This window comes from Takifugu rubripes, chromosome 5 (assembly GCF_901000725.2).
Source record: "Takifugu rubripes chromosome 5, fTakRub1.2, whole genome shotgun sequence".
Classification (NCBI taxonomy): Eukaryota; Metazoa; Chordata; class Actinopteri; order Tetraodontiformes; family Tetraodontidae; genus Takifugu; species Takifugu rubripes.
Window position 1 is genome coordinate 11,252,568 of NC_042289.1, and position 13,021 is coordinate 11,265,588.

The window sequence follows — 13,021 nt, forward strand, 5'->3', positions numbered from 1 at the left end:
TGGACCTGCCAGTGAGAGACAGAGCATGACATTTAACATAATGTTTGGTTTTGTTTTTAGAAACATTTACATCCAATTCGATACCGTTTTACTCAGAAATGGAACGAGAGGGATGAAATGTATCGCCATTAAACGCCACTTACACATAAAGAGCGCATGCGTGAATTCCAAGTCTGAGCTTACTCTGACATCTAGTGGACGTTTGTGGTAGTGATTTAAGTGTATACATACAGGATGAACAAAGGCAACACACATTTCACAACTGATCTTATATGGCAGAGGCAACTATCTACTTAGCTGTATTTCTCTGATAGTTCCCTGGTAAATATGAAATAGGCTACGTGTATATTGTTCTATCAGGATTCAAAGTGCATCCAACAGTATAGAGCCCGGCTTTCTCTGCCAATACCATGCAGTATTCTCTCCTCTGCACCTATAATTCTACGCTCTTACTGTATTCCACCAAGGAGATTACAGACAATCTGATTTGATTGAAAACACGATAAATCCAATGTTGGCCGAGCCATTCAATCTCAAATCATCACTCACAACTGACCGCCCCATAAACCCACTTCTTTAATCCCAAAGCCTTTTTATTTTGTGGTCATTCGCCACAAATCCTCCGCTGTCTCACCCTGCCCCCATGCCCTCCGTGTGTGTGTGTGTGTGGGTGGGGGGGGGGGGGGGGGGGGGGGGGGGGGGGGGGGTGAATCCTGAGTTCGGGCACAGCTGGCATTCTCATCCTGCACCCTGTTCATCTGCGGGTGCACTGATGAGCTGAGTATCTTAGAAATAGAAAAATAAGAGAAAACAGCGAGAATGTTGCAGTTTGCGGGGCTGCTGTGTCGGTCGTGTTCTCTCTGGGTCTGATACAGAAAAGTAAGGATTTTCCTTCATCGTGGGAGTTTGTGCTGGTCAACATTCCTGGAGAGAAGGACCATTTAACCATCCATGCACTCTCAGGATCACCTGGCAGATGCAAAGGTGTGCCAGAGGAGCACGATTGCATCAGAGGACACGGGACGTCGCACTGACGACAGGATTGCAAAGACACATTCAGGATTTCTGACGTATTTGGAGATCACCTCACTTTTTTAAATATTTTTGAAAAATAATATCCATTTTGTGGAACTTTTGGAATTGTTGTGTCTCCTCTGCATCCAGACTCCCCGGAAAGGAGTCAGAGATGGACCATCCGAATCTCAACACAGTCGGTTCTGTGGATTTGCAAAAACCAGACGCAGGCGTTGCTTTATTCAACTACGATCATATCAGTAAAATCATATTTTGAATGACATTAAAGAAGAGGTGCGCGCTCTCGACAAAGCACAGCATACAGCATCACTTGCGCGCTCCCGCGCTGACGGAGGCTGTCCGAGATCCCGGGAAGAGGAGTTGGAGCCGCGCTGGTTAAAGTTGGGCCGAAAGGGGTTGAGAGGATGCTGCAGAGCAAGCTATCATCTAATTAGCATACCATATGCGGAGAAACGTGTTTTAAGTGAAGGATGACTTGCAAAACACTGACCATATGCCTCTTATTTTGGGGCTTTCAGCATTGCTTATCACGTAAGTCTTGGAAAGCAGCAATTGTTCATCGATCGACAGCATGATAACATGTGCTACCTGAAATTGCGATTATATGCCTGCAGAATGTTTAATATCTCGGCTGTTTGGGGGGAAAAGTTACAAAATACCATTTGATAAAATGTAAAAAAAAAAAAAAAAAAAAAGAAAGCCACTGGGTGGCCTGGAGTGTTTGAGGCTTTGAAGGGCAGCTCACGTTGCGATGGAAAATCAATGAGCCTCAAATGACGGACAACGCTACGTTTCTGTGCTCGGCTCGGCTGGTTCGGTGTGACATTTGCACAGATCCACAAAAGGTCCGGTGGCGAACCGCGTCGGTCCCGCAGAAGGTGCGCGCGGCAGCCCCCTTCTCCTGACTGAACTGTCTGCATTGCAGTGCTTTTGCTCCGAGCCGGCACGCAAGTTACTGCATAGAGCACATTCAACTCAAGCACTTTGAGGATCGAGGTAGCGTCGTTCCGAACGCGACCTTTTCCAAATCGCCCCACTAATGCATGTTGTTGCTGAAATCCGCAGTAATGGAAGTAGCGTTTGTGAGCGGAGGGCAAAGCATCCTGACCGGGACCAGCCCATTGCAGTAGTTTTTTTTTTTTTTTTTTGTTGGGAAGCTCGTTCCCCCCAGTGTCCAGCGCTGCATCATGCGGAGGGTTTATCTCAAGGAGCTCTTTGGCACAATAAAGCCGACATAGATGGGTTAAAAACATGACCGGAATCTCGATATTTTTACCCCTCTGCAGAGCTCATACTGCTGATCATTAAAGGAGCATCAAGCATTCTTTTGAGCTCGTGTCCCTGTAACACAGCGCTCACAAAGATTTCTGGGGACACCTGGTTCTTATGGGGTAGCTTGGATAAACTAAGTTATGTAATGTGTGAGATCCGTGTCTCACTAGGTTGATTGTTCATTACATCCCCAGGCTAGATCATTAGTGAAGGAAGAGCTGCCATGACTGCCGATTATGGATGGTTTCCAATTATAGTAACGAACAATATAGAAACCCCATCTATGTCTAATGTGTCTTACAAAATCTGCCCTTTCTGTAAGTTTGGGAGCGAACACACTGCGAGAAAACTTGCTGTATTATATATAATTTGAAACAGGATGCAAAATGTCTGCAGAACAGAGATAAATGGAGACTAAATGAAGGGCTGCTGCATGTTAATATAAATGAGAAGTTTATGCTTTGGGTTTTCTGTTGGTAGACTTGTTGGAAAGTCCATTTTTTACGTTTGTTCTTTGTTTATTTTACTTTTTTTTTTACAAGAAATGTCTCCCCGGCTGTATTCAGACATGGTGATATGGCGCATGAATGATTTATTAAATCCCCCTTTGCAGCAGGTGCACCCCCGTATGCCGCTCTGCCGCAGCATTTCGGTAGAATTGCGTCCATCGCCTGTATTCAGTTCCACAGATAGAGAGTCAGCACATCCTCTGACTGCCACGAGAGGCACCTTGCATATGTGTGCCAGACCAGACTGAGCAGCCGTCGCTTAGAGCAGAGCGATGATTCAGCAAGTATGGTGGCAGAGCGGCACGCAGGCAAAGAGATGGGCAGAGAAATGTGACTGTACTGCAGGAAGGAAACCTCTGCACAGTCACGCCACTGCAGCATGGCAGCTTCCACTTTTTTTGGGGAGGGGGGGTGAGGGTAGAAAATAGTAACAATTATTCTGCAGCTGTATAGTGCAGGAACACTAGGCAGGAACAAGAGAGGAGAATGAGCGAGGGAAATGTTTTCTTGATAGGTGGGGTGTGGCGTGCCTGCCATGGGTACAGGATGAAGAGATAAACGGTTCGGGTTAACCCATTTATGGAGCTGCTCTCCATACAATAATCAAATCGCTGTCATTTTATCAGAAAGTGATGTGATTTTCAGCTGGAGAGCGGCTCCATCAGCTGTGCCTGTTCTGTGCTTTAAAACAGCTACAGAAGGTCAAGGTCATGTCTTGCTTGCTCAGCATCACATTCACCTGGATGTGCAGCATGTCCTTGCATGAGGGGAGGAAGGATGTCTGTCTTATGTTTCCAGATGTCCTCTTCTCTGTTTCCTCTGCAACTGTAAGAACAGGAACAAGTTCACATGATTTCACCTTTTCCGAACATTTGGAGTTGATTATCCTGCCAGAATTAAGCAGATTTAACTGATATTGCATGTGATCTTTGGTCTTAATCCAATACAGCATAAGCAAATGTTGGTATATTGATTTGATTGTATCATATTTCCCTGCATTTAAATCCCCATAAAGACTAAAAATGAGAGCTTTAGTTTTGTTTTTTTAATTTTGTCCCTCTGAAAAAAGGAAATAAGGTGCATTTATTTCTGCCAGCTATATTGAGCTATCAGCAGTATGTGAGCATTTCAGGAGTAATCAGTGCTAAAGCAGCTACAGCGCAGCTGTGACAGGCTTTGTTGTCCAAAATAGCATTTTAAAAGGTGGGTGAGTGTTGCTACATTTATTCTGGCGTGCTGCTTCCTGATCCTTGTGTATTTTTTTATTACCTCTGCAGGGGAATGTGTGGATCCTCTGGTGTCTGGATTGTATGCCTCATCCTTCCTGGCTTCCTCCAGATATAACTTTCTTTACTCTGCCAATTTTGCCAAACTGTACGGTGAGTTCTCGACAGTGGCACGAGATGATTCCCTGATAACTTAATAGTCTGTAACCACATAAGTGTCCAGGGATAAATGAGTTCCAGGCTGCACCATCTTACACACATTCTCACCTCTAGGCAGCAGCGGTTGGTCTCCGTCCCCCAGGGACAGACAGCCATGGCTTCAGGTGGATCTGGGCAGAAAGTATCGGCTGAGGGCCATCGCCACTCAAGGGACCTTCAACTCATATGACTGGGTCACCAAGTACGCTCTGCTGTATGGAGACCGACCGGACTCTTGGACTCCATATGTAATGAAAGGAGGAAACCAAGTAGGTATCGCTGTGGTAGGAAGGCTGCAGTGGTGCATGGAGCACCATGACGACAGGAGTTATATGAGGAGAAACTGTAATCTTGAGACTTGTTGTTTCCTGTTGTCACTGGCACAGATGCAAAGACAGCACTGCGTTTTCTCTCACCTCTCACAAATCTAATCTAATCACGAGTTCGTCAACACTCGCCTGTGGTGACGATGCCATTACGGTGACTCAGTAAGTCACTCCTTGGTTTCCTGCTTCAATTTAATTGCAGACTCTGCCTGGGAACTGGAATTATTATCAAATCAAGAGGAATGTCTTCCATTACGCCTTCACAGCGAAACATATTCGTCTGATTCCCCTGGCCTGGAACACGGAAAATGGGGGGAAGATCGGCGTTCGGCTGGAGCTGTTTGGCTGTTCTTATGGTAAAAAGGACTGAAAGACATTCTGGAAGATTTACTGTATGTGACCCGCACTCAGGGACAATAATATTACCATTCAGTTGTATTATATAATATGCCATTAGAGCTAAAGTGCCAGATATGCTGTAATATATTCTTAGTTATCAGATGAACAGGGACAATGTCACCTTCGTCACATTTAGGAAACCATAAAGCCTTTAAACGACACCATAACCACAGCTCTTTATGTTTTTATACTCTCTTACCAACATCGTGCTACGTTTGAGTGATTAGGACTGAAATCTCGCCATCTTGTCTGCAGACTCCTACGTGCTACAGTACAACGGAGATGACTCAGTGGTGTACATGTACCCAGGAAAGAGGTCCCGTACGCTCCAGGACCATATCGCCATAAACTTTAAAACTCTGGAGCAGGATGGGGTCTTGTTACACAGTGAGGGGATCCAGGGAGACCTTTTCACCCTGGAACTCAAGAGGGGCCGTCTTTACCTCCACATCAGCCTGGGTACAGAGGAATAATATCCACCATAAATCAAAAATATTGTCATTGTACTTTGTGTAAAGGAAATATATCCTTGCTCTGGCCTCTGCTTTACAGGAAGCAGTGTAATCCACAAAATTGATGGCCGGATTACACTGTCTGCTGGAAGCCTTCTCGATAATCTGCACTGGCACTACGTCACGATAAAACGCTATGGGCGACAGGTGAACTTTACTGTGGACAGTCAGACGGTGACGGGCATCTGCAACGGGGAGTTCACACACCTGGATCTGGATACACAGGTACACGCCTGTGCTCCATTCACATGCCTGGAGCTGTACCATCAATTGAAGACTAAATCCAAGTGTAACAGGTCCCCATTACCTTTCTCTTAGTTGTATGTTGGAGGCGTCATAGAGCAAAATCTGCCTCACTTGCCCTCAACCCCAAATTTCCGGGGCTGCCTGGAGAACGTTTTCATCAATGGAGTCAACGTCATTGACAAGGCCCAGAGAGAAGACCCTGAAATCCGGATCCCAGGAAAGGTAAGACATGCCCGTCATAACTGCATTACCGTATCTACATCGACGCAACGATACCTAATGGAAAATGTTTTTTTTTTATCTTCTTCCAGAAAAAAATGCATTTTGCCTGCAGGGATATTTTGCTCAAACCAATGACCTTTGCGGGGCCGAACAACTACCTGCAGGTACCGGGCTTTTTCAGGAGGCCCCGTATGTTTGTCAAGTTCAAGTTCCGCTCCTGGGACTACACGGGGCTTCTTATGTTCACGCGGTTTGCTGATGACCTGGGTGCACTCGAGCTCGGCCTAAGTGAGGGACAAATTAATGTCACCATATTCCAGCCTGGCAAGAAGAAGCTTCAGTTCGGAGCAGGTGGGTTTACGGAGCTCTTAATCCCGACATCGTGACAGAATTGTCCTAGTGGGGTTTAGCCATTGTTACACAGTCTCTCGTGGATTTTGGGCTTTCCTGATTGTGTCAGAGAAACAGTGTGTGTGTGTGTGTTAAATCTCCAGGTTACAGGTTAAATGACGGCTACTGGCATACAGTGGATTTGGCGGCGAGAGACAACCTGTTGACCCTCACAATTGACGAGGAAGAGGGCTCACCCCTCAAAATCACCAATCCTTTCACAATCCGGACGGGGGACCGCTACTTTTTCGGAGGTGAGGCGCTGGCTTAAAACAGCTCCTGGCGAGTCAAAAATACCAATTGGTTTGTGTTTGTCTTCCTGTGGTCAGGTTGTCCACAAACCAATAACACAGTAAGGAAGTGTGAAACTAAGCTGAACCGCTTCCATGGATGCATGCAGCACATCTTCATCGACAACGAACAACTGGACATCGATATCATACTTCAGCGACAGTGGGGGCGCTATGCTGAGCTGTTGTTGGGCACGTGCGGCATTACAGACAGGTGTGGCTATTGAGGTTTCCTTAAACGGGGTGCAGATGAGTTTAAATTCGTTTCATTTTTTTTACGAGCCTGCTCACATCCACAGGTGCAGTCCAAATCCATGCGAGCACGAAGGCAGGTGCATCCAGTCCTGGGACGACTTTATTTGTTTGTGTGAGAATACAGGTTATAAAGGAGAAGTGTGCCACATGTGTAAGTGCCGACCGGTAATCTCGCCACCATAAGGCTTTTATTTACACGCTCTAATTCATGTTTCCACTGTCATCTGATAAAACAGCTGTTTATAAAGAGTCCTGTGAGGCGTACAGATTAAGCGGCAAGTACTGGTCAGGGAACTACACGATCGATCCGGATCTCAGTGGGCCATTGAAACCGTTTGAAGTGTATTGCAAAATGAAATGTAAGTTCTCTCCCAATATGTGAAATTCAGCTGATCGATATCTTTAAATGGATCTTTTGTTGCTTTGCAAGAGCTGAACGGTAAAATCTGGCTACTTTTAAGTACTTGTTCACCGACAGTGCTGACTACCATGTTACAGCCTATAAAAGTTGGACGGTGATCATGCACGACCGTGTGGCCGGCACCTCGGTGACTGGCACTTCCATAGAGCAGCCATATATAGGCAACGTCAACTACTGGAACGCCTCCTGGGACGAAGTCTCTGCTCTGGCCAACACCTCCACGTACTGCGAGCAGTGGATTGACTACTCTTGCTACAAGTCCCGTCTCCTCAACACACCCGGTAAGTTAGATTTACCCGTGCGCATGTGCGTGTGTGCGTGCAACTAACCGTTTATAACACGGTATGCGGTGTAAAACCAGACGGGAGACCATTTGGCTATTGGATTGGTCGTGATAATGTCAGCCATTATTACTGGGGAGGAACCTTCAGGGAGGTCCAAATGTGCGGCTGCGCCATCAACCAAAGCTGCACCGACCCAAGGTTTCAGTGCAACTGTGATGCTGACTACAGACAATGGTGAGAGGAGGGCTGGGTCTGTTCTGCTGAGCGTGGAGGTCAACTGACCCAAATGCGCTGTGCTTTTAGGTACTCGGATAAGGGTTACTTGGACTTTAGAGACCACCTGCCTGTGAGGAGGGTGGTGGTGGGAGACACAAACAGGACTGGATCCGAAGCAAAGTTCTACGTTGGGCCCCTCCGTTGCCACGGCGACAGTGATTTTACACACACATGCATACCTAATAAATGCTGATTTTCAAGTTTTGAAGGGTCTCTGACATATTCGAACACGGGTTTTCCACAGGAAGCATCTGGAACACGATCGCCTTTGTCAAGCCCACCTACATAACCTTTCCTACCTTCAGACCCGGCTCCAGCGCCGACATTTCCTTCCACTTCAAAACCTATCGAAGCCACGGCGTCTTCTTGGAGAACTCTGACGATCAACTTCGAAACTTCATCAGAATAGAACTAAACAGTGAGTAAAAACCGTTATCCTTTAGGGTGCTCTATCTGTCCTTCTCTACTCGATGCTGCATAATAATGCCGTATTTTGTATTTTTGTCCTTCAGCCACCCATAACCTCGTGTTCATATTCATGGTCGGGGATGGAATCCTCAATGCTACACTAAATTCCCCGGTACCGCTCAATGACAACGAGTGGCACTTTGTTCAGGCAGAGATTAATGTGAAACTGGCTCGGATCAAGGTTGATTATCAGCCCTGGGCTGTTAGACGTTTCCCGGGTCAGACCTTTGTCACCATGGAGTTCACACATCCTCTCTTAGTAGGTCGGTGGTGTGACATTTCTAATTCAAAATGAGGGTGTATACAGTTGAGTTGCCCTTTCTGGGAGGGAAAAATCACCGCTGATGATGTTTTACAGGTGCAGCCAACCGTACTCTGAGACCTTTCTTAGGTTGCCTCCGGGGGTTACGCATGAACGGCGTTCCTCTCGATCTGGAGGGTAAAGTCAACGAGGAGCAGGGTATAAGGAGGAACTGCACCGGGCAGTGCCTCAATGCGACCATACCCTGCCGAAACAGTGGGCAGTGCATCGAAGGCTACGCGTCCTACACCTGCGATTGTAACAACACTGCTTTTGATGGCTTTTACTGCCATAAAGGTGAGTCCGCGCACGCTTGTCTGGGCTGCTTCAGAACCACAGAAGCCGTCGCATCCCGACTGTAATACAGAACAATGGGACATCTCTGCTTCTCTAGTTTCACAATTCTTCTTTTCTCAGACATTGGGGCCTATTTTGAGCTTGGCTCTTGGTTGAGGTACAACATACGAAAGAAGCCCGTGTCAGACGAAGCGGCGTGGGCCAACTGGATCGACCCGCACTACGACAACTTCAGCCTGGGCTACAATGATACGGCAGATGACATCGAGTTCAGCTTCAGCACTGTCTACAAGCCAGCTGTGTTACTCTACATCAGCTCCTTTGTGCAGGACTACATCGCTGTTATCCTCACAACAGAGGGTAAGAGCAGAGTTGGCATTTTCAGAAATTTACAGAAATAATTCTCTTCAACAACCGGAACAGACACCCGACCTCGGTTGACGTCGTGCAGTTACTGGGTCGGTTAAACCAGCGAAGCGTACGCTCACGATGCCTTTCAATGCATTTGCTTCTACAGGGACCGTAGATCTGCGCTATAAACTGGGGCTCATAACACACAAGTACCAGCTGACTAACCGAAACCTGGCAGATGGATTCCCACATTACATCAACATCACCAGACATAACAGAACCATCAAAACGCAGGTTCATGCTCTCACTGCTCACCCGCTGTAATATTTGCTTCTTTACCATGCTAATTTCAACAATAATACGATTGGTCCTTCAGTCGCAGGGAGCTTTCAGGCTTGTAGAAAGTCAGTAAACAGGGTGAACACCCCTCAAAGGTTTCCATCATGACTTATTCTGTGGTGTTTAAAGGTGGATTACATGGAGCCCGCAGTGGAAAAGATAACCTTGGTGGAGGATGCTAGGTTTGATTCTCCAAAGTCCATGTTTCTCGGCAGAGTCATGGGTAACGTCCTAACTTACCACTCGTTGCTGGATGTGTTCTATTTAGCAGTTATTAAGCTGATCCTCTCATTATTTTCATCTCCTCCTTCAGAGCTCGGTGACATTGACTATGACATTCAGAAGCACAACGCCCCCGGCTTCATCGGCTGTATATCTGGGGTGCGATACAACGTTTATGCCCCTTTAAAGGCTTTCTTCCGTCCAAACGAAACAGACCCTCCTGTAACCACGCAAGGCTACATTTCTGAGTCGGTATGTGGTGCTTTCCCTCCTGTGCTGGGTTATGTACCATGGGAGGCAGACCCGTGGTTTACTGGCATAGGTGAGTATATATGTCCCATAATGCATCACTTCCTGTTAATTACTGCACAAGTCTTTGTCTTCATACACATATTTGGTTATTTTTATTTCAGAGTATTTCTATATCCACGATGACATTGGACTGTTTTGGTTAACAGGTACGATTTAAAGAGATTTTCTTTATATTGTCCAGTTGAACATTGATCCATATGCACAAATATTATCCCAGTTTTAACTTGCAGCATTTAAAAAAAACGACCAGTCATGTGATCTTTTGCTTTTTAAAAAAACAACAAAAAAACCTCACCTGTTCTCAGATGCATGACGCAGGTCTGCACGAGCAGACGGAACTTTGTGTTCCTTTTTTACTGAAATCCTTTAATCCTAAATTCGACCATGGCTGTCGGATGCCAGTATAAGCTTATAACGTTTATTCAGGATGACTGACAGTTATTACATGTGGGGCTTTGTAAGATATTAACATTATCCTTTATTGAATTAGCTATGAAGGGCAGCAGATAAGTGGTGCGCGTTTAAAGGCTCCGATTATCTTTCAGCGAAAGTGTTAAAAAACAAAACATTTTTTTCTTCAGGGGACATTTTTTTGATTTTGTTAGTGCTTAGACCACAGTGGGATTCAACTGCAGTACAGACAGTCTGAAACCATGAGCAGATCAGCCATATTTAGGCTGCATCCTCCCAGCTTAGCTTACATCACTGATAAATGCCTTGGTTTCAGAGATCCGGGGTGGATTCTGGGGTGTTGTGCTAGCGCACGACATCGCTTGTTAGCATCCCGACAATGGGCCACCTGGTCACCGCCTTTTCTGAAGCACCGCTCAGAAGTTATTACACAAATGTGTGTTTCATTCCTTTCAGCTGAAATGTTGACTGTGCTATTTCTGCTCTTTAGTCATAGCCATCCTGGCTCTGCTGCTGCTCTTTGGAGGTCTGTACAGCATCTATGTCTATGCGTATCAACAGAAGGGCAGCTACCGCACGAATGAACCCAAGAACCTGGGCTCCCCCAGCAGCTCCAGGCCGCTGACTGAGACACTGAGGAGGGAAAAAAAGAAGCTCCCAGAAATTGAAGAGGAATTCAGGAGTGGCTAGCGTCACAACATTGGGGATAGTGGGTTGGGTTTTGCGTGAGGGATGGTGGGTGGGGAAATAACGCTTATATACCCGTTTTCTACATTGGTTCTTCTCTTTTGTCATGTTTTTGGGTTTATTTTCTTTCCTCGGCTGGTTGAGATCTGATGCCTGGTGCTCTACATAGTATATGTTGGTTGGTATGGGTTCAAAGTTCAAGCCACACGTTGCGTGAGTAGCCAACAAGTCTCACACTGCATTGCAGGGTGAAATACTAAAGTGCCTCACCTGAGCAAGCTTGACCTGAATTCACCATATTAGCTTCTTCTAGGGTTTCAACACTGTGTGGACAGGATTTTATGGGATGCTTAAATATATATGGAACATCAATTTAAGGCTGCTTTTGAGTCTACATATATCTTACAAAAAATGCCATTTACCTGCGACCCTATTAAGGGATGAAGCTGTCACTAATGGGCAGATGGATAGATGGATGGATGGATGGATGGATGGATGGATTGATGGTTGGGTATTGCCTATTTAAAGAGAAACAACTATTGACAATCTCTCATGGAGCCATGTTTGAACTCGTAGTTCACAATACATCATTCTTTCGATCTGTGAGGATATCTGTCAACCAGTTAACTATCCCAGTTCACCCAATAAACACTGCAAATCCAGGCCAAATAAACCAAATAACACAAATAACAATAACGTACTGCTGAAGTGACCATTGTTGACTTCTTAAACACTAGGTGCATATGAAGATTGTGATAGCTATATATGCTCATTTGTTGTATATCAGCATATAATAACAGTGCATTACATTATTGTAAATGGTTCTGATATGCCATAGTGTCAGTGGATAGAAGCTACTCTGATAACAATATATGCCTGGATTCTTAACACGTCATCTTTGTGCAGTATGATGGTTGATAATACATCATCGTGTGAGAGCTAACCAATTAGCAGTGAGTTCATTTAAACGGTAAATGGTGGCCTAAGTTCTCATCGATCCTGTCTTACTTGTTGTGGGTCATTTTATTGGTCAAACTGCCAATGGCTCGGTGCTACAGAGTGTTCCACTGGGCAGAGATCTCTACCAACAGTGTCACGATACTATCCTTCTGGAAACAGCTTCTCCAAATGGTCACGCTGAGAAGCAAAAACACAGATGCGCACACACAAAAAACATGTACAGAGGACCACAAGAGTGTAAATGCTAGCCTTCTTAGACATTCAGCTTGAATCATTTTGGATTTTGCTGTTGGATTAACCGACTATGCTGCCACTGCTGCTAATGCTAACTGACTTTCCCTTCACTGGAAAAATTTAGTTCCATTTGATGTGTAAAACCAAAGTCTGGAGCTTCCATCACTCATCGCGGCTCACCGATACTAAAACACCCTTGTCTGTGTGGACAAAAAAATGAAAACATTTACAACATATTTGCTACGCACTTGCAGCGCATGACCACCCTCTGCAGTATCACGCAATAATATCTGAGCTTCGATTAGCCATCCAGTGATGCTACTGTTACTCTTCCATTTGCAAATGCACAATAGTAATTAGGATGTAATAACTGTATAAATGGATGTATAAATATTGTCAGGTTTCTTTTCTAATCACATTTTATACAAAAGAAAATTGAAATGGAGTCATTTGAATGTAGAGGATCTGACTAATGCGTGAGTGGATTCACCCATTAGTGAAGCCGCCCATGGCAATGAAAGTAAAATTATTCATAGTAGCTTATGGATGCTCAGGATCAATGAAGGTGCAGCCTTTGT

At 45.4% G+C, this 13,021-nt stretch overlaps 1 protein-coding gene across 1 annotated transcript; it reads left to right on the forward strand.

The window, feature by feature from the left end:
- Positions 1 to 795: 795 nt before the first annotated feature.
- cntnap1 (contactin associated protein 1) lies at positions 796 to 12,004 on the forward strand. Its single transcript, XM_029836136.1, has 24 exons — positions 796 to 1,566; positions 4,094 to 4,195; positions 4,316 to 4,509; positions 4,769 to 4,922; positions 5,221 to 5,424; positions 5,518 to 5,702; positions 5,796 to 5,945; positions 6,035 to 6,296; positions 6,440 to 6,589; positions 6,665 to 6,839; positions 6,925 to 7,031; positions 7,117 to 7,239; positions 7,379 to 7,582; positions 7,663 to 7,819; positions 7,889 to 8,016; positions 8,106 to 8,279; positions 8,374 to 8,592; positions 8,688 to 8,927; positions 9,048 to 9,287; positions 9,445 to 9,572; positions 9,747 to 9,840; positions 9,931 to 10,161; positions 10,253 to 10,297; positions 11,053 to 12,004. The coding sequence occupies exons 1-24, from the start codon at positions 1,506 to 1,508 to the stop codon at positions 11,250 to 11,252; spliced, it is 3,927 nt and encodes a 1,308-aa protein (XP_029691996.1). The 5' UTR covers positions 796 to 1,505; the 3' UTR covers positions 11,253 to 12,004.
- The last annotated feature ends 1,017 nt before the right edge of the window (positions 12,005 to 13,021 follow it).

Coding starts and splice junctions, on each gene's coding strand:
- cntnap1 (XM_029836136.1), top strand. CDS start 1,506: ATGACTTGCAAAACACTGACCATATGCCTCTTATTTTGGGGCTTTCAG. Junction 1,567..4,093: donor CTTTCAGCATTGCTTATCAC/GTAAGTCTTGGA, acceptor TTACCTCTGCAG/GGGAATGTGTGGATCCTCTG. Junction 7,583..7,662: donor CCGTCTCCTCAACACACCCG/GTAAGTTAGATT, acceptor GTGTAAAACCAG/ACGGGAGACCATTTGGCTAT.